The sequence below is a fragment of the Garra rufa genome, chromosome 14 (assembly GCF_049309525.1).
Source record: "Garra rufa chromosome 14, GarRuf1.0, whole genome shotgun sequence".
Taxonomy (NCBI): Eukaryota; Metazoa; Chordata; class Actinopteri; order Cypriniformes; family Cyprinidae; genus Garra; species Garra rufa.
In genome coordinates, this window is record NC_133374.1 from 14,168,614 (window position 1) to 14,194,467 (window position 25,854).

The 25,854-nt window shown below is 34.9% G+C and overlaps 2 protein-coding genes across 2 annotated transcripts in view; one reads left to right on the top strand and one right to left on the bottom strand.

Annotated features, from left to right (window-relative positions):
* The window catches only part of b3glcta (beta 3-glucosyltransferase a), a 397,462-nt gene that overhangs the window by 255,257 nt on the left and 116,351 nt on the right, over window positions 1-25,854 (bottom strand). The window lies entirely within an intron of this gene.
* Window positions 1-25,854, top strand: part of trim3a (tripartite motif containing 3a) — a 42,199-nt gene that overhangs the window by 2,305 nt on the left and 14,040 nt on the right. Inside the window, exons 2-4 of the mRNA XM_073818243.1 lie at window positions 19,887-20,060; window positions 22,485-22,725; window positions 24,603-24,754. Of these exons, the coding sequence (XP_073674344.1) occupies window positions 19,915-20,060; window positions 22,485-22,725; window positions 24,603-24,754 (539 nt within the window). The 5' untranslated portion in view covers window positions 19,887-19,914. The remainder of the gene's footprint in view (window positions 1-19,886; window positions 20,061-22,484; window positions 22,726-24,602; window positions 24,755-25,854) is intronic.

Below are 25,854 nucleotides of genomic sequence, written 5' to 3' on the forward strand. Positions count from 1 at the left end.
TCAGCTGTTCCTTTCGCAGTGTCTTCATCTGTTTGAGAAGAAGGATGAAAGTGTCTTTACGTCAGCAGTTCCACATTTTCCCCCAGTTACCGATTATCTAACCGCATTATCACTGACATGTAGAAATGTTTTGCTGCAGTGGTGTGAGAATCTGCCGTAGCTCTGAGTAGGAAGTTAATGCATATTCAGTGACCTTTTGTTGTTTGCTTTATAAATGCTGCTGAATTCCGAGCTTATGCTACACTATGACTAGACTTAGTGATGAAGATAAGATGTTACATGATGAAATCAGCCGCTGTTGATGGAACATTTTATAATACAAGAAGAAACTGTGGAGAAGTCAATACTCTGCTTGTCATGTCATGTTTAGTGCCTGTACAGAGATTGGTGAAGGTTCGTGCTGGACTGATGCTGTCAGGTTGATGTTAAGCAAAGCAGACAGACAGACAGCAGCCCGTTCCAGGTGAATCGATGTGCGGGAATCACATCTTCGTGTGAGTGACGGTTTACTCTGCAGTGCTGCCATCCAGTTGACAGGGGGCTGGGCGGCGCCCGGTGGTCTGGAATATTTTGACCTTGCGGAAATGGCCAGTTTGTGTATTTCTATGTGTGTGTGCAGAATTTAACTTGTTACACCCAAGTGCACTCATGCATCCCAATGAATCCAATCATGCTGACTAGATTTGTCTAGGTAGGGTGAGATTGATTTTATTGGATGTGTTGGATCTCTCTTCTTCTTTCTTTCTCTCCCTCTTAACCTGTGCAGCCAAACATTTAAATAAGAGTTTTTTAGGTCATTAAAGTATTTGTCAGATTGATAGGTATTGTTTTTACAACCAGCTCATTATAATTAGTGTTTAATTGCTGTTTTTGACAGCATAAGAATTAAATAATCACTGGACTACAAAAATAAAAACCACATAACCACACACACCATGCAATATATTATATAATATATATATTTTTCTATTTATGCAATTTAAATGTTTGCATCAAATGTGAGCATAAATATACATTTAAATATAAAAATGCATAATTTATGAAAATAATAGATGGTTATTTTACAGTGTAGGCCTAAATAAATAAACAATTGAAATGAAAAGTACAGATATCAGTACAAATGTATTAATTAAAGTTAAATAATTTAAGAACTTTGAATTGCATCCAAACCATTATTTTACTACAGGTTATTTCTATATATATATATATATTTTTTTTTTAAATGAAGTATTTAAATATATATACACTTCCAGTCAAAAGTTTTTAAACAGTAAGATTTTAAATGTTTCAAAGCTGCATTTTCAGCATCATTACTTCTGTCTTCAATGTCACATAATCCTTCAGAATTTTTATTTTATTTTATTTATTTTTTTTGACTCAAATCTATAAAGAAATTATAGAAATTAATACTTTTATTTAGCAAGGATGCTTTAAATTGATCAAAAGTAATGATAAAGACATTTATAAGGTTACAAAATATTTTTTCTATTTCAGATAAATGCTGTTCTACTGAACTTTCTGTTTAAACAAAACAGTCTCTATTTTCAACATAGTAATAATAATAATAAATGTTTTTTGAGCAGCAAATCAGAATATTAGAATGATTTCTGAAGGATCATGTGACTGAAATATTGATGCAAAAAATTCAGCTTTGAAATAAATGACATTTTGAAATATATTTAAATAGAAAACAGTTATTTTAAATAGTAAAAATATTGAAAACTTTTACTGTTTTCAAATAAATGCAGGCTTGGTGAACGGAAGAGACTTAAAAAAAAACATTCTTACTGTTCAAAAACTTTTGACTGGTAGTGTGTGTGTGTGTGTGTGTGTGTGTGTGTGTGTGTGTGTGTGTGTGTGTGTGTGTGTGTGTGTGTGTGTGTGTGTGTGTGTGTGTGTGTGTGTGTGTGTCACACACACACTACCAGTCAAAAGTTTTTGAACAGTAAGAATGTTTTTTTTTAAGTCTCTTCCGTAAAACACACACACAGTAAAACACACACACACACACACACACACACACACACATAAATAAGTCATTTTAAATAAATAAAATAAATGCATTTAGACTATTCAAAATTCAAGCCTATATTTTCTATTTTTGTAATACTCCAGGTTGACATGTTAACATAGCACGTTTTCCTCCATCTGTTTCATCAGATGTCTAGATGACCACACCACATTGCTGGTGGACAATAACCCAAGTTTATATAGTGTGACTAATGACTGCTTTGAAAAATGTGGCATAACTTGTACTGCAGCAATTTGCCCCTACATCTTATGTCATTTACCACAAGACAAATGGCTTTATTTTCATCCCTCTGCTTGTTACAGTACTAATAAGTCAATATGGTGTTGAATAATCGTTGGGTAAATGATATGGAGTAACTGATAGGAATTAATGGACAGATTCATCCATCTGCTTTTAAAAGATGCAGGGAGCTGTGCGGCGCTGCAGACAAGGCTTTCATTAGGCTGAACAGGAGCCAAGCATCTCTCAAAGGACTTGGCATCTGGGCCGCCGCAGCAGGACAGCCATGTCTTCATGCCTCATAACAGCACTGTTTGGTTATTTCAGGATCAGATGTGATAAGAAATGCATGATATCATTTGTGATGATATCAAGTTGCGTGTGGATGAAGATCAGAGCTGATGTTATCATTAGGGATGCAACGATACCTTTTTTTCAAAACCGATCCGATCCGAAACCAAAAATTCTGAGTATCGGCCGATACCGATACCAGGCCGATATCAGTGGGGGTATTTTACCTTCAAAAATAAAGAATGTATACTATTCACTTTGTCATTAAGATTTTTTTTTTTTTAGGTAAAGAAAGAAATACCAAATCTGCTTGCACATTGTTGGATAAAAAAAGGGGGGGGGGGATACATGCATGAGTGCAATCAAATTCATATTAAGATTAATGTTTTAAAATAACATTTTGACAACAGAAATATTACAGATATAAATAACTGAACAGATCTGCCAGCAGATGGCGGTAAGACACTGATTTAATTACTGAACCATTTCATTAATTTGATTCATTTGAACGGATGGTTCATTCAGGAATAAAGCAAGTGACTCTCTGTTTGAATGGGAAATTGAATCATTTCACTAGATTCGTTTAAAAACGCACGTTCATTCATAAACGACACACTGCTGTGTTTGAATGGAGATGCGCAGCGGCTCAGTTGTGACTTGTTTCAGATTACTTTTGACGACAAAATAGAGCAAAATCAGGCAATATAGTGTTATAGTCAGACGATGCAAGTCATTTAATAATAACTTCTTATTTATTTAACTGCTGTATTAAACAATCGCAAAGTCCTTGTGTTCTTTTGCGTGATGCTTTTGAAGATGCTTGATTAAATTTGTGGTGTTGTAATTCGAAACACTACTTCCACCTCTTGAAACTTTGACTTTGCAAATATTATAATTTGCAGTGCTACTAGCTGCTGTATCAAGAGTAAAATATTTCCAAATCAGGGACATGTTTAACGCGCTGAGGTAGACTTTGCATGTACAGTCGTGGCCAAAAGTTTTGAGAATTACATAAATATTGGAAATTGGAAAAGTTGCTGCTTAAGTTTTTATATTAGCAATTTGCATATACTCCAGAATGTTATGAAGAGTGATCAGATGAATTGCATAGTCCTTCTTTGCCATGAAAATGAACTTAATCCCAAAAAAAACTTTCCACTGCATTGTTAAGAAGGCTTCAGGGCGTCCAAGAAAGTCCAGCAAGCGCCAGGATCGTTTCCTAAAGAGGATTCAGCTGCGGGATCTGAGTGCCACCAGTGCAGAGCTTGCTCAGGAATGGCAGCAGGCAGATGTGAGCGCACCTGCACACACAGTGAGGCCAAGACTTTTGGAAGATGGCCTGGTGTCAAGAAGGGCAGCAAAGAAGCCACTTCTCTCCAAAAAAAAAAAACATCAGGGACAGATTGATCTTCTGCAAAAAGTATGGCGAATGGACTGCTGAGGACTGGGGCAAAGTCATATTCTCCGATGAAGCCTCTTTCCGATTGTTTGGGGCATCTGGAAAAAGACTTGTCCGGAGAAGAAAAGGTGAGCGCTACCATCAGTCCTGTGTCATGCCAACAGTAAAGCATCCTGAGACCATTCATGTGTGGGGTTGCTTCTCATCCAAGGGAGTGGGCTCACTCACAATTTAGCCCAAAAACACAGCCATGAATAAAGAATGGTACCAAAACACCCTCCAACAGCAAGTTCTTCCAACAATCCAACAACAGTTTGGTGAAGAACAATGCATTTTCCAGCACGATGGAGCACCGTGCCATAAGGCAAAAGTGATAACTAAGTGGCTCGGGGACCAAAACGTTGATATTTTGGGTCCATGGCCTGGAAACTCCCCAAATCTTAAAACTTGTGGTCAATCCTCAAGAGGCGGGTGGACAAACAAAAACCCACTAATTCTGACAAACTCCAAGAAGTGATTATGAAAGAATGGGTTGCTATCAGTCAGGATTTGGCCCAGAAGTTGATTGAGAGCATGCCCAGTCGAATTGCAGAGGTCCTGAAAAAGAAGGGCCAACACTGCAAATACTGACTCTTTGCATAAATGTCATGTAATTGTCGATAAAAGCCTTTGAAACGTATGAAGTGCTTGTAATTATATTTCAGTACATCACAGAAACAACTGAAACAAAGATCTAAAAGCAGTTTAGCAGCAAACTTTGTGAAAACTAATATTTGTGTCATTCTCAAAACTTTTGGCCACGACTGTACTGTAAAAGTTCCCTCTGAGCTCGCCTCTCACACTCACGTCACATGTGGTTGTGTACGCAGCGCAACGTATTTTAAATGTATTTTATTTTTAAGGCGATGTTTTAAAATAATTGTGTTCTTGTATGAATTAGTATAGTTTTTACAGTAATATTTCTTGCTATTTATTTAATCAAACTCTGGTAACTGTATCGAATTTGGATCGGTCACTCATCACCGATATCCGATCCATTCAAAAAGCTTGGATCGGCGTCGATACCGATCCAGAGTATCGGATCGATGCAACCCTAGTTATCATTTAACAATGGCCAGTGACTGTTGTCTGATGGTAGATCCAAATGAGTAAAATAAGCCACCTAGCATTTATGTGATTGTTTATTGTAACACTGATTAGAGGAGGATTGCGTTAACCCTCATACTTCAAATAATGCTGTTGTATTTGTATTCGTGTACTTTCACACCAGCTTTCTTAGTAGTCTTTCTTGATTAATGTGAGAAGTAAATGCTCTACTCTTTCTTATGCAAGACATTAGTTTAATTTAAGTCATATTTACATTTCATTGTTTCATTGTTTTAACTGAATCACTGAATCAGTGAGATGAGCTTGAACTGCACTCTTAAGTGCTGGGTGAAATATGGACTAACCCAGCGATTAGGTTGTTTTGACCCAGAGGTTGGGTTAAATGTTTAACCCAGCCTTCTGGGTAGTTTTATTTAACTCAACTATTGTTTACAAATTACTATATGGCTGGCTTAATATGAAACCAAAATCAGACACATAATTACTGATATCAGCAATAATCAAAAGGTGAACATTTATTAATATGCAATATAAAAATGTTTATTATTTCATTATTATTTATTAAGCTTATAAAGGTTTACTTATTGAACGTATTAATAAAGTGTTAATTTCAAGCAAGAAATATAGTATTTTCTAAGCAATAGTTCAGTTAAATGAGTTTAATTTAACATTTAACCCAGTCACTGGGTCTGTCCATATTTCACCCAGTGCTGGTTTGTTTTTAACCCAGAGTTTTTTAAAGTGTGGACTAGTCAGATTTGTCAGAACAAATCTTTAATTTAAGTTGGTTCTTTTCATAATACTGTTGAATGATTCATTGATGAATCGGACTGGGCTACGTTTCTCAAAAGCATTGTAAGCCTGAGGAGATCATGAAGATGATTAGTGCAGGGTTTGTACAAGGTGCTTAAAGTGACCTTTTTTTAATTTAAGGCCTGAAAAACCCTTGAAAATAGCAGTATTTCTAAAGAGGTACTTGAAAAGTGCTTGAATTATTAAAAGACAATATATCTAAGAAATAAGTTTTCAAGAAGAACATATCTTTTCACGCAAAAAACATCATACCCTTTTTTTGCTTATTTTTAGTTAGTGTCATAAAACTAGCATGCTAAGCCAGTAGCAGTTCTGACAATGTCAACAATGTAAACATGGCTGAAGACACGAAAATAGTCAATTGAGTCATTTACGCTGAAACCGCTCCGATTGATTCAAACTTGTGACTTCAACTTTTGTTTCAAGTGATTCACTAGCAAAAACCAGATAAAATTAAAATAAGCATTTATTTTAGATCCAATTTATTCATTGAAATTCAGATCCAGACTTCGGAGTGTGGATCGCAAACCATTTCATTTTGGCTAGATCAGGACTTTGGAGGGAATTTGCAAATCATTTGTCTTTGATTGTGACTTCAAATCGCATTTCGTGAATCATTTGATTCAGATTGGAACTTTGCAAATCACAAATCATTTGATTCCGATCGGGACTTCGAAGCACGTTTCGCAAATCATTTGATTCCGATCGGGACTTCGAAGCACGTTTCGCAAATCATTTGATTTAGATCGGAATGGGTTTGTGAATAATTTCCTAAATTGAATGATTCACATCAAATGATTCGCGATATGCAATTTGAAGTTCAAATGATTCACGATGCATGCTCAAAGTCCTGATCTGAAATGATGGTTCGTGAATCATTATTCAGATCAGAGCTTCGAAGCGTGGGATTAAGGCAGTACAGGTTAAATAAAACTAGTGAGCTAATCTAGTAGCAGTACTGACAATGTCGTGTAAATATGGCTGAAGATGTGAAAAGAGAAACAGATGAACCGGATCAATTAATATCAGTCCTATACGCTGGAAACGCTCTGATTGATTCAAACTCATGACTTCGATCATTCATTTCACTATCGTTTCAATATACTTGCAAAAAACAGATCAATTGATTCAGTTCGGGACTTCAGAGCACTTATGGTGAATCGTTTGTTTTTTTTAGATTTTTTTCTTAAACGGTAATAAACATCAAACCATTAAGGCAGTACAGTTAAATAAAACTAGTGAGCTAAGTCAGTAGTAGTACTGACAATGTCCAAGATGAAAAAAGGAGGAACAGATGAACCGAATCAATTGAATTATGAATGACTTCGATCATTCATTTCAAGCGATTCACTAGCAAAAACCAGATCAAATAAAAAAATTTTTTTTTAAAGCACATAGTGATGTGTGAAACAGATAATAGATAATAGTTTGCGAATTCGGAGCGTGGAACACAAATCAATTGATTCAGTTCTGGACTTCAGAGCACTTATGGTGAATCATTTGTTTCAGATCAGGATTTCAGAGCCATTTCGCAAATCTTTTTCCAGATTTTTTTCCTTAAACAGTAGTAAAAACATTAAGGCAGTACAGTTATAAAAACAAAACAAAAAGAAAAAAAAATACACAAATACACATCCCTTAAGAAAATGGTAGTACAATTTTTAATTTGTTATATTTTTATTTAGCTATTTTTCTTTTCTTTTTTTTTTTTTTTGAAAGAGAAGATATTGTGTTGATAAGTGAGATCTCTGATTGAAGTCTTTGAAAATCAAAAAAGTAGTGCTTGAAAATCCTGGGATTTTATTTTACAATATCTGTACAAACCCTGTTGGTGAATTGAACTCGAACTGGACTAGTTAGATTTGTGAACAAATCATTTATTTGAGTTGCTTCTTTTCACTGAACTGTTGATTCTGTACACAAATCAGACTGAAAGATTCATTGATGAATCAGACTGGGCTGCATTTCCCAAAAGCATTGTAATAGATTGCAAACACCATTGGCGCCAATTGTTTCAATGATCCATGTAGGATTACGCTGCTTTTGGGAAAAACAGCCCTGGTCTGGTTCTTGAATTCAAATCACTGACTTAATGGTCCAATTGATTTCTGAATTAATTTTTCAGTCCAATTTGTGAACCGGATCAACAAATAATTAAAGACCTGTAAGACCTTCCTTCATCTTCAGAACACAAATTAAGATATTTTTGATGAAACCCGAGAGCTTTGAGACCCTGACAACAACGGTACTTCAATGTTCAAGGCCTAGAAGGGTAGTAAGGACATCGATAATATAGTCCAGTGGTTCAAGCTTAATTTTATGAAGCTACGAGAATACTTTGTGTGTAAAGAAAACAAAGTAAACTAACCCTTTAGCATCAAACAGTTCTTAAATTATCAGAATATATAACGCATTAGTCTTATAGACCACTTCAATTCTGTGTTTGTACTTTTTGGAGCTTGACAGATGTGGTCGCCATAAACTGTATATGCAAGAAAACTGTTTAAAGATTCTTTAAACATCCTCCATTTGTACTGTATACAGAAACTATTGAACTATCCCTTTAAGTAGTGAAATTACACACTCAAATGTTAAACACAACGCTTTGAACTTTGACCTTAGAGATTTATAGACAGAACAATAACACTGAGATCATTGCACATATAGTGCAAAGTCCAACTGTGAAATATACTATTACAAATCCTCAGTGTCTGCAAGCCATTTTAAAAGCTGTCTTTTGTATTAGTTCATTATTCATGGATAGACAGACCGGATGTGGATGCAGCGTCAGGAAATAAACTCTTTCTTTCCAGCCTGTCCAGCCCACGTCTGCAGTTGAAACCTGACATATAAGGATAAAGAAGCGCGGATGCATCACTCTGTTAGTGTTCTGTGACTCATGGCATCTCCCCAGACACAACACTGTAAATACCGCTTACGCAACTCTCAGCATGCAAGATCAGCCTAGTTATATTTCTGTGCAGCTGCTTCCTTGTGGTCTGTAGATTTCATAGATTTCTTAAAAGTCTGAGCATGCAGATATCTGTACTGAGACTTCACTCTGGTGACCTGACGTCAAGGGTCTTAATTGTTTTCTTCAGGCCTGTGGTTAAATTACTTATTGCTTGCTGCATGCAATATCCTGCAATTAGACACAGGTAATGGAAAGAGCCACATGCTGTCTTCCTGAGCTGTTTTGCTAATGTTGATTAATTACAAGAAAGTGGAATTTATGGAAATGATGCAGACTCTCTGCTCAGCTCTATTGTCCTAAACAGGCAGCTTATTATTTTGGTGAGCTGTTGGTGGCAGGGGGGGCCGGCGGTCTCTGTCCCAGGCAGATTAGACCCAGACTGCATTTTTTTTCTGAATGTAAGCCTCTGTTACAATCCGATTAAACGCCATCCCTGCTGAGAAAAGGTCTTAGAATGGGGCATTAGAAAGAAATATGTTAAAGGCTCTTAAAACCTTGTGCATAATACAACCCCAAAGACTGTATTACTGTATATTAATATTCTGTTTCAGCATATGGACCTGTATTGTATTATGAATATTTGTAATAATAGCATGCATTATACATAACTTTTTGAACAGTAAGATTTTGATAGTTTTTTAGTCTCTTCTGCTCACCTGCATTTATTTTATCCAAAATATAGCAAAAGCAGTAATATTGTGAAATGTTTTTACCATTAAAAATAACTGTTTTCTATTTGAATATATTTTAAAATGTAATTTATTCAGCATCATTACTCCAATCCTTCAGAAATCATTCTAATATGCTGATTTGCATTTTTTTAATATTATCACTATTATCAATATTTAAAACAGTTGAGTACTTTTTTTTTTCTTCAGGATTATTTGATAAATAGAAAGATCCAAAGATCAGCATGCATCTGAAATAAAAAGCTTTTGTAACATTATACACTACTATTCAAAAGCTTGGATTATAGAAATGAATGCTTTTATTTAGCAAGGGTGCTTTGAATTGATCAAATGTGATGCTAAAGACATTTATAATATTACAAAAAAAGATAAATGCTGTTCTTCTGAACTTTCTATTCATCAAAGAAACCAGAAAAAATTCTCCACAGCAGTTTCCAACATAATAATAAATAAGTGTTTTTTTAAGCAGCAAATGAGAATATTAGAATGATTTCCGAAGGATAATGTGACCGGAGTAATGATGCTAAAAATTCAGCTGTGAAATCACAGGAATAAATTACATTTTAAAATATATTCAAATAGAAAACAGTTATTTTAAATGGTAAAAATATTTCATTTTTTTCTGTACTTTGTATCAAATAAATGCAGGGTTGGTGAGCAGAAGAGACTTCTTTAATAAAAACATTACAAATCTTACTGTTCAAAAACTTTTGACTGGTAGTGTATTTATACAGTACTTTTTTTTTATCCACATGGCTGTTTTTATCCTAAGCAATGTTCAGATGTTGAGTACTACACAATGGGTACCACTTGTAGTTGCTGTTGAATATTTATGCTTCCACAGAATGCACACTATAAATGATATCCGTTGAGCAGGAAACCATAAATCAATGCAGAGTGAAGCCAGTACTGTCTGCTGTAGAAAGTACTCCAGAGCAGCTCTTGCAATACTGCGGTTTTCACTATGTTGGTCCTCATTATTCTGCAGCTATCTGGGACATCTAAAGACATACTTGCGTAGTTTGATGTTAAGGTACATTGTGTGATATACAGCACAGTTGTTTTCAACATTGATAAAAAAGAATGTTTCTTGAGCAGCAAATCAGCATATTAGAATGATTTCTGAAGGTCCGTGTGACACTGAAGACTGAGTAATGGCTGTTGAAAATTCACAATATTCACCTTTATTGGCAAAATCAGTGATTAATAATAAAATATTAACTTTATTATGAAAATATTAAGCATCACATTAAACACAGAAAAATGACCTCGTTAATTTGTTCACCATGAGTAAACATTTTTCCGCAGGACCAGATTTTGAGTGGGTGTGAAAATACACAGAGTGTGTTTTCAGAGGTCGCGTGTATCTGATCCAGACTGTTCATGGCGGTTTTGGCTACGGGGGGTCATTAAGCTCATTAGCACAATGTGAGAAAGATTGGATGAGAGTATCACATAATATGGCTTGTGGCCACAAGTTTATATTTCACATGCTAAGCCATGTTAAAACTTAAAACAGAAAGTTTATTAATATTGCATGTGCTTAATATTGCATACTGCACAGTGACAACTTACCCCATATAGTGTGACAAGATGGCATTTGAAACACAAAACAAGGTCACTAGTTAAAATGTCCAAACTTTAGTTTTAAAGGAATAATTCATCCAAAAATGAAAATTCTATCATTAATTACTTACCCTCATGTTCATCTTCAAAACATCAAATTAAGATATCTTGATATCTAATGTCACATGGACTATTTTATTGATGTCTTTACTATCTTTCTGGGCCTTGAACTTGCTGTCTATGCAGGGTCAGAAAGTGCTTGAATTTAATCAAATATATCTTAATTTGTTTTACGAAGATAACAAGGTGAGTAATTAATGACAGAACTGTCATTTTTGGGTGAACTATCCATTTAAGCTTAAAGGAACACTCCACTTTTTTTGGAAATAGGCTCATTCTCCAACTCCCCCCGAGTTAGTAAGTTGAGTTTTACCGTTTTGAAATCCATTCAGCCGTTCTCCTGTTCTGGCGATATCACTTTTAGCATAGCTTAGCATAGATCATTGAATCCTATTAGACCAATAGCATCACGTTCAAAAATGACCAATGAGTTTCGAAATTTGTCCTATTTAAAACTTGACTCTTCTGTAGTTATATCGTGAACTAAGACCGGTGGAAATGCAAAGCTTCAATTTTCTAGGCTGATAAGATTAGGAACTACACTCCCATTCCGGCGTAATAGTCAAGGAAGTTTGCTGCTGTAATATGGCCGAAGCAGGAGCGGTAATACCACGCAGCACATGTGCAAATGCTAAACTAGCTGGGAACTCATTTCTGATATTACTCCGCCTGCTTCAGCCATGTTATGGCAGCAAACTTCCTTGACTATTACGCCGGAATGGAAGTGTAGTTCCTAATCTTATCAGCCTAGAAACTCGCAGCTTTGCATTTCCACCAGTCTTAGTACACGATATAACTACAGAAGAGTCAAGTTTTAAATACAACAAATATGGAAACTGGTTGGTTATTTTTTAACGCGATGCTATTGGTCTAATAGGATTCAATGATCTATGCTAAGCTATGCTAAAAGTGATATCGCCAGAACAGGAGAACGGCTGAATGGATTTCAAAACGGTAAAAATCTGCTTATTAACTCGGGGGGAGTTGGAGAATGAGCCTATTTCCAAAAAAAGTGGAGTGTTCCTTTAAGTCTCAATATGTCATTCAAAAATCTCTAAACAAAAAGCAACATTTACAGTCCTATTTTTAAGGCATGGCCCAGAGGACATGGACTCTAATGACACACAGACAAAGGCCTGACATAATAAAGCTGAAGTCTTTCTGCTGAGCTTTAGAGTAAGCATGAGAATTTAGAGAGCATGACAAGAGAAGGAGAGACGGTGAGACGCGGTCAAAAAAGAGGGAAGGGCTGCTGTGATGTCAGCGTTGAGCTGCTGGTGAAGGGGGTGGGGCGGGAGAGTGAGGGGGCTGCGCTGGTGTTTCTTGGTTACTGGGCTTGGCTAGAGCATGCAGGAAACCAAACAATGAGCTCTGCTTGAGAAAATCCACAACCCTGTCTGGTGTGTTTTTCATGACCATAGATACTCATTTGAGTGTTTTGTGTGTGCGTATGGCAATTAGCACATAAAAAGCGAGGCCAATTTATATGTTTGCAAATTGCCCAACAACCTATTTTGATGTCAGCTTCATCCAGAAAAAACAATGTTGGTTGATGTGTTGATCCCTTGTTCCATTTCTCCAACCCTGATTTTGCAGTTTTGGAACTGTTTGAATTTAAAGCAATAGTCCACCCCAAAATGAAAATTCTATCATTAATTATTCAGCCTCATGTTGTCCCAAACCCGTAAGACCTTTGTTCATCTTCAGAACACAAATTAAGATATTTTTGATGAAATCCCAGAGCTTTCTGACCCTGCATAGACAGCAATGCAACTGACACGTTTAAGGCTCAGAAAGGTAGTAAGGACATAGTGAAAATATGTGACTATTTAGTGGTTAAACCATAATTTTATGAAGCTACAGGAATACTTTTTGTGCGCAAAGAAAACAAAAATAACTTTATTCAACAATTTCTTCGCTTCTTTCATACACTTCTCACATTCATCCTAAAACAAACATTTTTGGTTTTGCTTCTTCTGTCACTCATTCGCAAATTAGTCCGGTTATTATGGATGGAAGCTTAAACACACATTACTTTTATTGAAAAGTAATGTTTGTGTGCATTTTTTACTGATCATGGTAGCATTAGGGGCTGTTCACACAGATCGTGTTCTTGAATGACACTGCTTTTTCATTGGTTTTCTATGCACAGTAAATATGCACTAGAGCAGTGGTTCTCAATCAGGGGTCTGGGGCCCAATAGAAGGCTTCAGTGAACTTTCAAGAAGGTCTTGAGATGCCCTAAAATATTTAAAGTAAACAAAACAAGCATTGCAATAAGCTATACCAACTAAAAATCAGTTCAGCAGGTGTTCTTTTTTCTTTGATAATCTGCATATATGAAAAAGAGTTTGTTGTCATTTAGTAAGCTTGAAAAGTTTAAAATGCCAAGCTTTGCAATATTTTTATTAGGTAGAATTTGTGAGTAAATGATGTTATTAAAATCCTTATTCTTAATCATTTCCAGTGTATGAACAACTGGAAAAGTAATGGGTCTTTTGAATATTTCTGTGGACAGTTTGGGGCCTTGGAGCCAAGAAGTTTGAAAACATTTTTGATCGTTGTGCTCGCTTCTAGCATCTTTTAGAGTGTCTTACACATGACACGGCTTCTAAAAATGTGGAACTTCAGTTAAAAGAGGTTCAGATTTTCACATCTCAAGAAGCATTTTTAAAAGCAGAAAAGTATTTCATCTGAATGACCCCTTTATTCACCAAATGATGATCAAAGGATGGAGAAGAGTCAAATGTTGGTTCAGGTGTCTGGATCACAGTTCAGTGATGCTGTATAGTCCCAACAAATGCCCAGGCTCATTGGAAATACATGCCTTTATATACATTTCTGCAAAACTGAAAAAAAACCCACCTATATCACTGCAGTATCCAGTTGAAATTAACACTAGAGGCAGAAAAAAGGTGTTATTCCTATACAGACAAAGTATGATTTACAGGTACAGAGTTTTAATTGATAAAGCCTTATTTTCACAAAATTACTTGCAGAATATTATGTTATGACTTAAAGGAGAAGTCCGCTTCCAGAACAAAAAATGACAGATGAATTAATCACCCCCTTGTCATCCAAAATGTTAATTTCTTTCTTTTTAATTCTTAGGAAAACATTACAGGAATTATTTCCATATAGTGGACTTCTATGGTGCCCCTGAGTTTGAACCTCCAAAATGCAGTTTAAATGCAGCTTCAAAGGGCTCTAAACAATCCCAGCCAATTAAGAAGAGTCTTATCTAGCAAAACAATCAGTTGTTTTGTAAAAAAAAAAAAAATGGACAATTTATATAGTTTCTAACATCAAATGCTCGTCTTGCCTAGATCTGCACGTACTCGGTGTATTCCGGGTCAAGACAGTTAGGGTAGGTCGACTTTCATCTCATTTTCTCCAACTTCAAAAACCTTCTACATTGCTGCAGAAGTACCGATCCAGTGTTTACAAAGTGAACATGCAAAGAAGATCAAACACCCTTCACAAAAAGGTAAAACAACGATGAAGGATGATTTTGAAGTTGGAGAAGAAAATCAGATGGGAGTTTTTCGACCTACCCTAACTGTCTTGACCCGGAATACACGAGAGTAGATGCAGAGCAAGACAAGACAAGCATTTGAGGTTAAAAAGAATATAATTGTCAAATTTCTAAGAAAACAACCGATCGTTTCGCTAGATAAGACCCTTCTTCCTCGGTCGAGCTCATTTAGAGCCCTTTGAAGCTGCATTTTGGAAGTTCAAACTTGGGGGCACCATAGAAGTCCACTATATGGAGAGAAATCCTTAAATGTTTTCATTGTACATGTAAATTATCTGTAAATTTTTGTTCTGGAAGTGAACAGGAGATCTCCTTTAAACTATTTTAACATCCTGCACGATCTGTAAATGCATACTTTTGTTGTCTTCACATATACAGCTTAGTTTTCTAATTCATTAGGTTTTCTCGGTAACTCACACGATATGTTGTTGCACTTGGGTTGAAAACTTGGGTGAAAATACGCAAACAAAACAGCTGACAAAATAGCTCAAATTACATAAGGAAGTTAAAATAGCACAGCTGCATCAACAAATGCATTTTTATATCACTTTTGGATTTGTTAACACTATTAGGTAGGTTTAGGGTTGGCTTTGGTGAAAGGGGTTATTTCCAACATGATAGAGCATTAACTCATTAACTTTCGCGACACTCCCTGGATATTAGAATTATGAACAGCCGCAATACATACCTCAATACGTACCTGGGGGCAGCCGTGGCCTAATGGTTAGAGAGTCGGACTTGTAACCCAAAGGTTGCAGGTTCGAGTCTCAGGTCCGGCAGGGATTGTAGGTGGTGCCCACTGCTCCGGGTGTGTGTTCGCGGTGTGTGTTCACTACTGTGTGTGTGCACTTGGATGGGTTTAATGCAGAGCACAAATTCCTAGTATGGGTCACCATACATGGCCTCACTTCACCTCCTCCTCCTCCTCCTCAAGCAGCGTAATAAAACACGGCAATACGTAATAAAAACGTGCCACGGTCACATATTGAACCATGTGTTTTTAGCACCACTCTCTGGGCATTTCACTTTGAAACTGCCGCCAAACCTGCAATGACGGTGTTGCAGAAATGTACACTCACCGGCCACTTTATTAGGTACACCTTACTAGTACTGGGTTGGACCCCCTTTTGCCTTCAGAACTGCCTTAATCCTTCGTGGCATAGATTCAACAAGGTACTGGAAATATTCCTCAGAGATTTTGGTCCATATTGACATGATAGCATCACGCAGTTGCTGCATCCCGTTCCACCACATCTCAAAGGTGCTCTATTGGATTGAGATCTGGTGACTTTGGAGGCCATTTAAATACAGTGAACTCATTGTCATGTTCAAGAAACCAGTCTGAGATGATTCACGCTTTATGACATGGCGCGTTATCCTGCTTGAAGTAGCCGTCAGAAGATGGGTACACTGTGGTCATAAAGGGATGGACATGGTCAGCAACAGTACTCAGGTAGGCTGTGGCGTTGACACGATGCTCAGTTGGTACTACTGGGCCCAAAGTGTGCCAAGAAAATATCCCCACACCATTTCACCACCACCACCGGCCTGAACCGTTGATACAAGGCAGGATGGATCCATGCTTTCATGTTGTTGACGTAAATTCTGACCCTACCATCCGAATGTCGCAGCAGAAATTGAGACACACCAGGCAACGTTTTTCCAATCTTCTATTGTCCAATTTTGGTGAGCCTGTGCGAATTGTAGCCTCAGTTTCCTGTTCTTAGCTGACAGGAGTGGCACTCGGTGTGGTCTTCTGCTGCTGTAGCCCATCCAAGGTTTGATGTGTTGTGCGTTCAGAGATGCTCTTCCGCATACCTCGGTTGTAACGAGTGGTTATTTGACTTACTGTTGCCTTTCTATCAGCTCGAACCGGTCTGGCCATTCTCCTCTGACCTCTGGCATCAACAAGGCATTTGCGCCCACAGAACTGCCGCTCACTGGATATTTTCTCTTTTTCGTACCATTCTCTGTAAACCCTAGAGATGGTTGTGCGTGCAAATCCCAGTAGATCAGCAGTTTCTGAAATACTCAGACCAGCCCGTCTGGCACCAACAACCATGCCACATTCAAAGTCACTTAAATCACTTTTCTTCTCCATTCTGATGCTCGGTTTGAACTGCAGCAGATCGTCTTGACCAAGTCTACATGCCTAAATGCATTGAGTTGCTGCCATTTGATTGGCTGATTAGAAATTTGCGTTAATGAGCAGTTGGACAGGTGTACCTAATAAAGTGGCCGGTGAGTGTATATAGAGGCAGCCATTTTTCATGAGCCTGTGTTGCCCAACAAAGTATGGCAAAATCAAGAGGTCTGCTGCTTTTTTGGCCATCCGTTGCCTGATTTGCATAATTCTATTAGTGAATGTGTTGCTGCAGACGTGTGCAGATAAACAATGCTGTCGGTATATAGTATTTCCCTAGGGTTTTCTCTCTGCTGTAATAATAAGGACAGCTGCCTTTTTGGAACGAATGACACAAATCTTCTCATCTTTCTATTCATCCGAATGGCTAGCTAGGTAATCTCTCTCTCTCTCTCTCTCTCTCTCTCTCTCTCTCTCTCTCTCTCTCTCTCTCTCTCTCTCTCTCTCTCTCTCTCTCTCTCTCTCTCTCTCTTGTGGTAAACACATAGGAAGGAACTGGGAGGATTTTTAGGAAGTGCCATTTAGAGACTTCCCTTTTTCCCTTCCTCCTGTGAAGAGACAGAAATGAAAGGTGCAGCGCTCTGATAGATAGTATTTCAAATGTGTTTTTTATTAAAGTCTGAGTAAACAGCTTTAGGGAGGATAAAGAGAACAGAATATGAGCGAGTGAAACGCCGCAGCTCTGGGGCGCCGCATTCAGCTGCTTTTCCACAAGCTGGAAATGAAAGATTACACAAGAAGTACAGAACATCTGACGTTACAGGTTAGTCATGAGGGAATTGGGAGGCTTCTTATCCCAGGATGTGAGAGAGATGAGTGTGCAGTTTTCCTGTCTTCCCGCGGCAGCTGTGTGTTCCTTCGTCAGACTGCGCTAATGTGAGATACAGACTGTATTTAATTTGGCAAGAGTACAAACGAGGCTGTGAGAGACAGAATTTTACAGTCTGTTTGAAATGTCTTTCCAAACAATTTAAGATGCGCAAAAAACTCTTATTTTCACAGTCACATTGAATTAATATTTATAATAATATCACAAAATAATTTGATGATTAATAAAGAATTAAATAAATAATACATGATTAGTTATGAAATAAAAAATATTAAATGATAATAAAATAAAACAAATACCATTTCTACATTGCATAAGTATATAAAAAAAGTTAAATGTAATGCACATGAGTTGAAAATGAAATGTGATCTGTCTTTCATTTGATGTTACATGGACAAATGTTTAATTTATGTTCAGTATTGTTACAGTTAGTGTTTCTCCAGCTGTCTAAGAGGAAGTGTCTGACACGTGGTTTGTGTTACAACATGGAATATAAAAGTCATACTTTCAGTAAACAACTGGTCCTCACACTCTTATCCTAAAACTGACAATGGGGAATCAGCTGTGGGTCAGAGACGGAAAATAATGACAGACGAGGAAGCACATGGACGCTGAAACAGCAAACAAAACCATGTGCTCACACAAACACACATTCATGCAAATCGACAGACTGACATATGACTCTCGCAATAACAGAAACACTGTTATGTTTTGGGTATCATGGGATTTCACATTCCAGTTGTTTGTGGAAGATAAACCGATTCTGTATGGACATTCAGTGATATTGAATAATAACATGTTGTTAGTTGATGGAGGAAATCTGTTCAGTCTCTGAGCAGACAGATATTCACATGGATATGTGTCATGGACATAACTGATGGCTAAAGCTATTTTCTGTTTTAATGTATTATTAAAATGTAATTTATTCCTGTGATGGCAAAGCTGAATTTTTTGTATCATTATCCAGTCTTTAGTGTCACATGATCCTCCAGAAATCATTCTAAGATGCTGATTTGCTGCTCAAAAAACATTTCTTAATTATTTTCAGTGTTAAAAACAGTTGTGCTGCATGTTTTTGTGTAAATGGTAATATTTTTTAAGAGAAATTTTTAATAGAATAATATTTATAATTATTTTATAACATAAATGTTGTTACTCTCACTTTTGATTAACTTAATGCATTGCTCCTAAATAAAATGCATTTCTTTCAGAAGAAAAAAAGTACACTACAAGTCAAAAGTTTTTGAACAGTAAGATTTTTCTCTCTTCTGCTCACCAAGCCTGCATTTATTTGATACAAAGTACAGCAAAAACAGTACAATTTTGAAATATTTTTTCTATTTAAAATAACTGTTTTCTATTTGAATCTATTTTAAAATGTAATTTATTCCTGTGACCAAAGCTAAATGTTCAGCATCATTACTCCAGTCTTCAGTGTCACATGATCCTTCAGAAATCATTCTAATATGTTGATTTGCTGTTCAAGAATTATCATTATTATCATCAATATTTAAAACAGTTGAGTAATTATAGAGAAATTATTGAAATTAATACTTATATTTAGCAAGGATGCTTTAAATTGATCAAAAGTGATAATAAAAACATCTATAATGTTACAAAATATTTCTATTTCAGATAAATCTTCTGAATTTTCTATTCATTAAAGAAACCTGAAAAAGTTCTACTCAGCTGTTTTCAACATAATAATAATAATAATGTTTTTTTTGAGCAGCAAATCAGAATATTAGGATGATTTCTGAAGAATCATGTGACTAGAGTAATGATGCTAAAAATCAGCTTTGAAATCACAGGAATAAATTACATTTTAAAATATATTGAAATAGAAAACAACTATTTTAAACAGTAGAAATATTTCATAAATATTTCCATAAATCTTAATGTTTTTGCTGTATTTTGTATCAAATAAATTCAGGCTTGGTGAGCAGAATAGACTTCTTTAAAAAACATTAAAAATCTTGCTGTTCAAAAACTTTTGACTGGTAGTGTAGCAGAATCTTGTCAAGCATAAAACCTTTATTTTGTAATTTTGTATGAAATTTGTGTTTTTAACTGTTTGACATTATGCAAGTTTTCCTTTGTGATTGTACAGATGAAACAGACCTACAGCTGTATTCACAGATTACCGTTCTTTCTGTCTTTCTCTTATAGTCTGAGAGGCCTCCGTCTCTTCATTTGAATGCCTCTCACGATGGCTAAGCGGGAAAGCGGCAGCACCAGTCCGGTGGTGCGTCAAATAGACAAGCAGTTCCTGGTGTGCAGCATCTGTCTGGAGCACTACCACAATCCCAAAGTCCTGCCCTGCCTGCACACCTTCTGCGAGAGGTAAACTGACACATCTCAATAGAAAGAGCTTTGTCCATGAATGAACAAATGATTGCAACGACGCGATCATAGCCTGAATGCTGCTTTCACAATATGCTAAAGACTGTCTGTGTTCACTGGTGTGGAAGAAACCTGCTAAATACCGGCTAAACGCTGTCGCTTTGGAGGGGTGTGTCTGTAAAATCACAGCAATCTGGTTGTCTTAAAGGCGATCCAGTGTTGGGAGTAACTAACACTAAAACACTAGCAATACTAAATCAACCACATTTTTGGTAGCATTTTTTGGACAGTAGCTGAACTTTTTTCATATACTTTATTATAGAGCATATAATAAGGTATATAATCCAACATTTTAGAAATTTCATTTTAGTCAGCCGGTTCAGTCCCCATCCGAATTCTGTTTTACAAAATAATATTATAATTATTACATTAAAAAAAAAATAAAAAAATTATTAAATAGTTTTCCCGAACTGCCGGAGTACACTTGGTAAAACCACCACAGCCTAGCCACACTGAATTAATATTCAGAATTATTATTTTTTTTTTAAATTAAATTAATTAAAATTATATTCAATAATAATAAAATAACCATAACAATAAAATAAAGTCTAAATACTCGATCAAATTATATATATATATATATATATATATATATATATATATATATATATATATAAAATAAAATAAAACTTGATTCATGAATTGTCTGAATACACATACACTGTCAAATTATATATGTAAATTATTAAATTAAATACAAATGTTAAATTATATTCAATAATACTAAAATTATATACAATAATATAAATTAAAATATTTAAATACAAATATATAAATACAATATATATATATATATATATATATATATATATATATATATATACATGCACACAATTTTATTGAATATAAATATATTAAAATATTTTCAAAATGAAAAAAATATATATAAATATATATATAAAGAATTGTAAATTATATTTGATAATAATAAAATAACAAAATTAAAATAGAACTTGATTTCTGAATTAAAATATATGAGTACAAATATTATATGTGTGTGTGTATGTGTGTGTGTGTGTGTATATATATATATACACACACACACACACACACACACACACATATAATATATGTATATATTTTTATATATATATTAAATATTATATATATATATATATATATATATATATATATATATAATTGTAAATTATATGTTATAATAAAATAATAACAAAATAAAATAAAGTGGCACTTGATTATATAGATAAATACAAATAAATAAATACAAATATTAAATTATATTCAAAAATTATAAATAATTCAATAATAAAATAATTTACAATCATATAAAATAAAATATAAAATATTTATATAAAATAAATATAATATAAAATAAAAAAACTATAATAACAAAATTTGAATTTCTGAATACAAAAACACTGTCAGTTGAATACACTCAGTTTTACAAAATAATGTAATAATTATTACATTAAAATGCAACATTTTAATTCAATAAGAATAAAATAAACAAATACAAAATTGAATGGTCAGCGAACATATTCGGTGTCCGTTTAATACACTTCTTTTAATTCTGCCACAGCCTAGCCGCATTGACAATTTTACAAAATGCAATATTTATTAAATTAAAAATAATAATACATTTAAAATATATATATTTTTAAATTGCAATCTAAACAAACAGTGTACACTTTTTGTAAATCCTGACACACTCTAGCCACATTCTGCATCTTAAATTAAGTATATTATTGATTTAAAAATAAGAAAAAATAAAAAGAGAAAAAATATTAGTGAGTGATATGCAACAATGTAATTAAGCAAAATTGTAATGTCTGGCTTTATCTCACAGTGATTGGCTCTCACCCATTTTTTTTACCCCCTCATTTCCATAAGCTCAACATTCAACACTCTGTTGTCAACCCCACAATCCTCATTGCAGGTCCGTTGCTCAGCTCCTAAAGAGAATAAATTTAAAAAATCCCTGTTCAGCTCGAACGCGCCAGCGAACCTGTACAGTTGAACTTAAAGCTCTTCCAGGGTTTCCAAAATAGTAGCAAAGCAATGACCCAGATGCTGGATTTTACTGTCGTATGACATAATGTTTAGAAACCACCCAGAAAAGCAAAAACAGAGATGACCATCATTGAGCTGGAATGTGAGCTTCAGGTTTTTTCCGCTCATGTGTCCTAACATGACACTTAATTGCTTTCATTTTTGCTACTTCCTATCATCCTGTCAAAATATTTACCACTGAAATTTAATGAGACTGAGAAACTGAACACAGACAGACCACTAGATGGATTGATCACGTCTTGGGATACGCCCAGTGCATTTGCAATCCATTTGACCTTGGAGGGAAATCTTTGCAGCTTCCTTTTAAGTCTTACACTTCTTTTTCCATCACAGATGTCTCCAGAACTACATCCCCCCTCAGTCCTTGACCCTCTCCTGCCCGGTGTGCAGACAGACCTCCATCCTGCCTGAAAAGGGTGTTTCAGCACTGCAGAACAATTTCTTCATAACTAATCTGATGGAGGTGTTGCAGAGGGAGCAGGACTGCACCCGTCCCGAGGCCTCTAGTGGGCTGGAGTCAGCTGGTGCTGCTACGTACGCCCCGCCCCTGTCCTGTCCCAACCATGAGGGCAAGGTAAGCATGTACACATACTGACAGTGCAGTACAGATGAGAACAGTGCAGTCGCCTCTTAATATGAACTATATGTACTGTATAGAAAATGTACATACTTTGGAACAAGTAAGATTCTGTATAAAGATGTATTGGGACATTTGCAGGTTTGAAGTCAGAGATGTTGCATTTCATGTGTATGAATAACGCAAGCAAATTCTTAATTACCAGTATTATTATTTGTATACTTTTATAGTATTTATTAGTATTTTGAATTAGCTTTAAATTTTATATTTTTAGTTTTCTTTTTAATTTGTTAATTTGTGGGTTTGTCATTTTTTATTAGTGTTTTTTCTGCTTTTTCAGCTTTTTTTCAGATTTAAAAAAAAAAATTCAATTTGAGTTTTAGTCATTTTAGTACTTTCTTTTTATTTTAGTTAGTTGCCAAGTCTTTTAAGTTTAAGTTCTTCATCTAATATTTATAATTATTATTCTTTTTTTATTATTTTTTTATTAATAACACAGTAGTGATTTACTAGTGGAAATATTTTATAATTTATTTTAAGTGGCTTTTTTAATTTATATACTGTAATTGTATTTAGTAACATTTTAATTAGCTTATCTTTGTATATAGGTGTTTTTATTGTTCATTTTAAAGTAATTTTGACATTTTTGTTTTTTACATATATATTTCTGTTCAGCTGTAATTAGTTCTTAGGTTTTAGTTTGTCATTTTAGTACTTCAATTTTTCTTAGTTTAACATTTTAAGTAGCTTATCTTTTCATATTATTGTTTTCATTGTTCATTTCAAGGTAATTGTGACTTGTTTTTGCATATGCATTTCCATTTAGCTTTAATTTGTTTTTACTTAAGTTTTAGTTTTAGTCGTTTTAGTACTTTAACTTAACTTTTCTTAGTTTAACATATTTTAATTCACTTATCTTTTTATATTGTTGTTTTTATTGTTTATTTTAAAGTAATTCTGACATTTTTGTTTTTGTATATGTATTTCTGTTTAGCTTTAATTTATTTTTGCTTAAGTTTTAGCTTTAGTAATTTTATATTGTGGTTTTTATTGTTTATTTTAAAGTAATTTTGACATTTTTGCTTTTTATATGTATTTTTATTTAACTTTAATTTGTTTTTACTTAGGTTTTAGTAATTTTAGTAAATAACTTTTCTTAGTTTAACATTTTAATTAGCCTATCTTTTAATCTTATTGATTTTATAGTTAATTTTAAAGTAATTTTGACATTTGTTATAAGTGTGTGTATGTGTATATATCTATTTAGCTTTATTTAGTTTTTACTTAAGTTTTAGTATGAGCCATTTTAGTGCTTTACCTTTTCTCAGTTTAACATATTTTAATTAGCTTATATTTTTATATTGTTTTTATAAAATTTTTATATTTCTCTTTAGCTTTATTTTTTTTACTTAAGTTTTAAGTTTTAGTCATTTTAGTACTTTCACTTATCTTAGTTTAACATTTTAATTAGATTATCTTTTAATCTTAATGATTTTATAGTTCATTTTAAAGTAATTTTGACATTTCGTTTTTTTTTTTTTTTTTTTTTTTTGGTATATTTTTATTTAGCTTTAATTTGTTTTTACCCAAGTTTTAGTTTTAGTACATTTTAGTAACTTAACTTTCCTTAATTTAGCATAATTTTTCTTAAGGTTTCCATCTAATATTTATATTTTATATTTATTATATAGTTGCAATACTTTTTGCAAATACCATACAATTTACAAAAACACAGTAGAAGTATTTATTCTTTTATATTTATTTTTTTCTCAGCAATTCACAGATAGATTTAAAGAGATCATTAACTGTGAAGTGCAAGAGCATTTGTGCTACTCAAACCGAGTTTTTGACTGAGTTTTTGGCGCCCTCTGCAGGTGATGGAGTTTTACTGCGAGTCTTGTGAAACGGCCATGTGTTTGGAATGCACAGATGGAGAGCACAGAGAACATGTGACCGTTCCACTGCGGGATGTTCTGGAGCAGCACAAAGCAGCGCTGAAGAACCAGTTGGATGCTATTCGCAACAGGTTCATGCAGCCAAAAATAATACAAACTCACTGTTAATCTCAGCCAGTGTTCGCAGCTCATTTTTAACCCATTCTTTATACACTGAACCATTCTTTAGATCTAAAATAAATAAAATGGAACAATTTTGTTTTCCCTGCTTTTGTACATTTTCAATGTTTGCAAAGCTGAACTACTTGAGACACGTCACGACCTCCTAACAGAAAGACTGACGCCTGTTTCACACATACTCCGTCTGCAGTGCGCATGCGTTGCGTATTTTTTTCCGCACCCATGTTAACGGATTAGAGCGTTCACACTGCACGCGGCTGCTGTCCGGCAGTGCGTCCCAGAAGCGGTGTGTTTGCAGCAGTGCAGCAAACGACCAAGTCTATTTTTTGCTGTGCTGCAGCCCTGAATTAAAGTGACAGCGCATTGTTAGCTGTAAAAATGAACATGGATTGACACGGAAATGTGGTGATTACACCATAAATGCATATAAATTAAGTCCACTGTTTTTTCCTAGAGTTGGGGTACTCGGACTTGTACTCTGACTCGAGTCCGGTCTCGAGTACAATTTTTAGCGGACTCGGACTTGTCACGGACTCGGATGCATCAAGCTTTTCGGACTCGGGAATTATAGCCGAGTCCAGGGACAGTTGATGGAAATTTTACTGACTTGATGCATTATTACGAAAGTGACATTCAGTATTCACACGTGTTTAAAAGTCTTGCCAGTACTTGAAAGCCAGCTGGTTTCTTTGCATACACACACCCAAAGCGGGCTCACCGAAAGCGCCTCTCAGTCAGCATGTGAATGCTGAATTAAGCGTTCTATTGCATGTTATTGCTACACACTTACACGAAAAATAATGTCAAAATGCACCATCTTGGAGAGTATTTATGTAAATACAGTCGGTTTTGTCTTGAGTTAATTTGAACAGTTGGGAGAAATACAGATGTGTCAAAATATATGATCTGTGCGTCCGTTCTTAAAGCGACAGCAGCGTAAACCTGCTGCAGCAGACTGCGTCATATTCAGTGTTGTTTTTGACAACCATCTTAGATTTAGTCTTAGTCTTAGTCTTTTGGACTAAAATGCTTATTAGTTTTAGTAAAATTT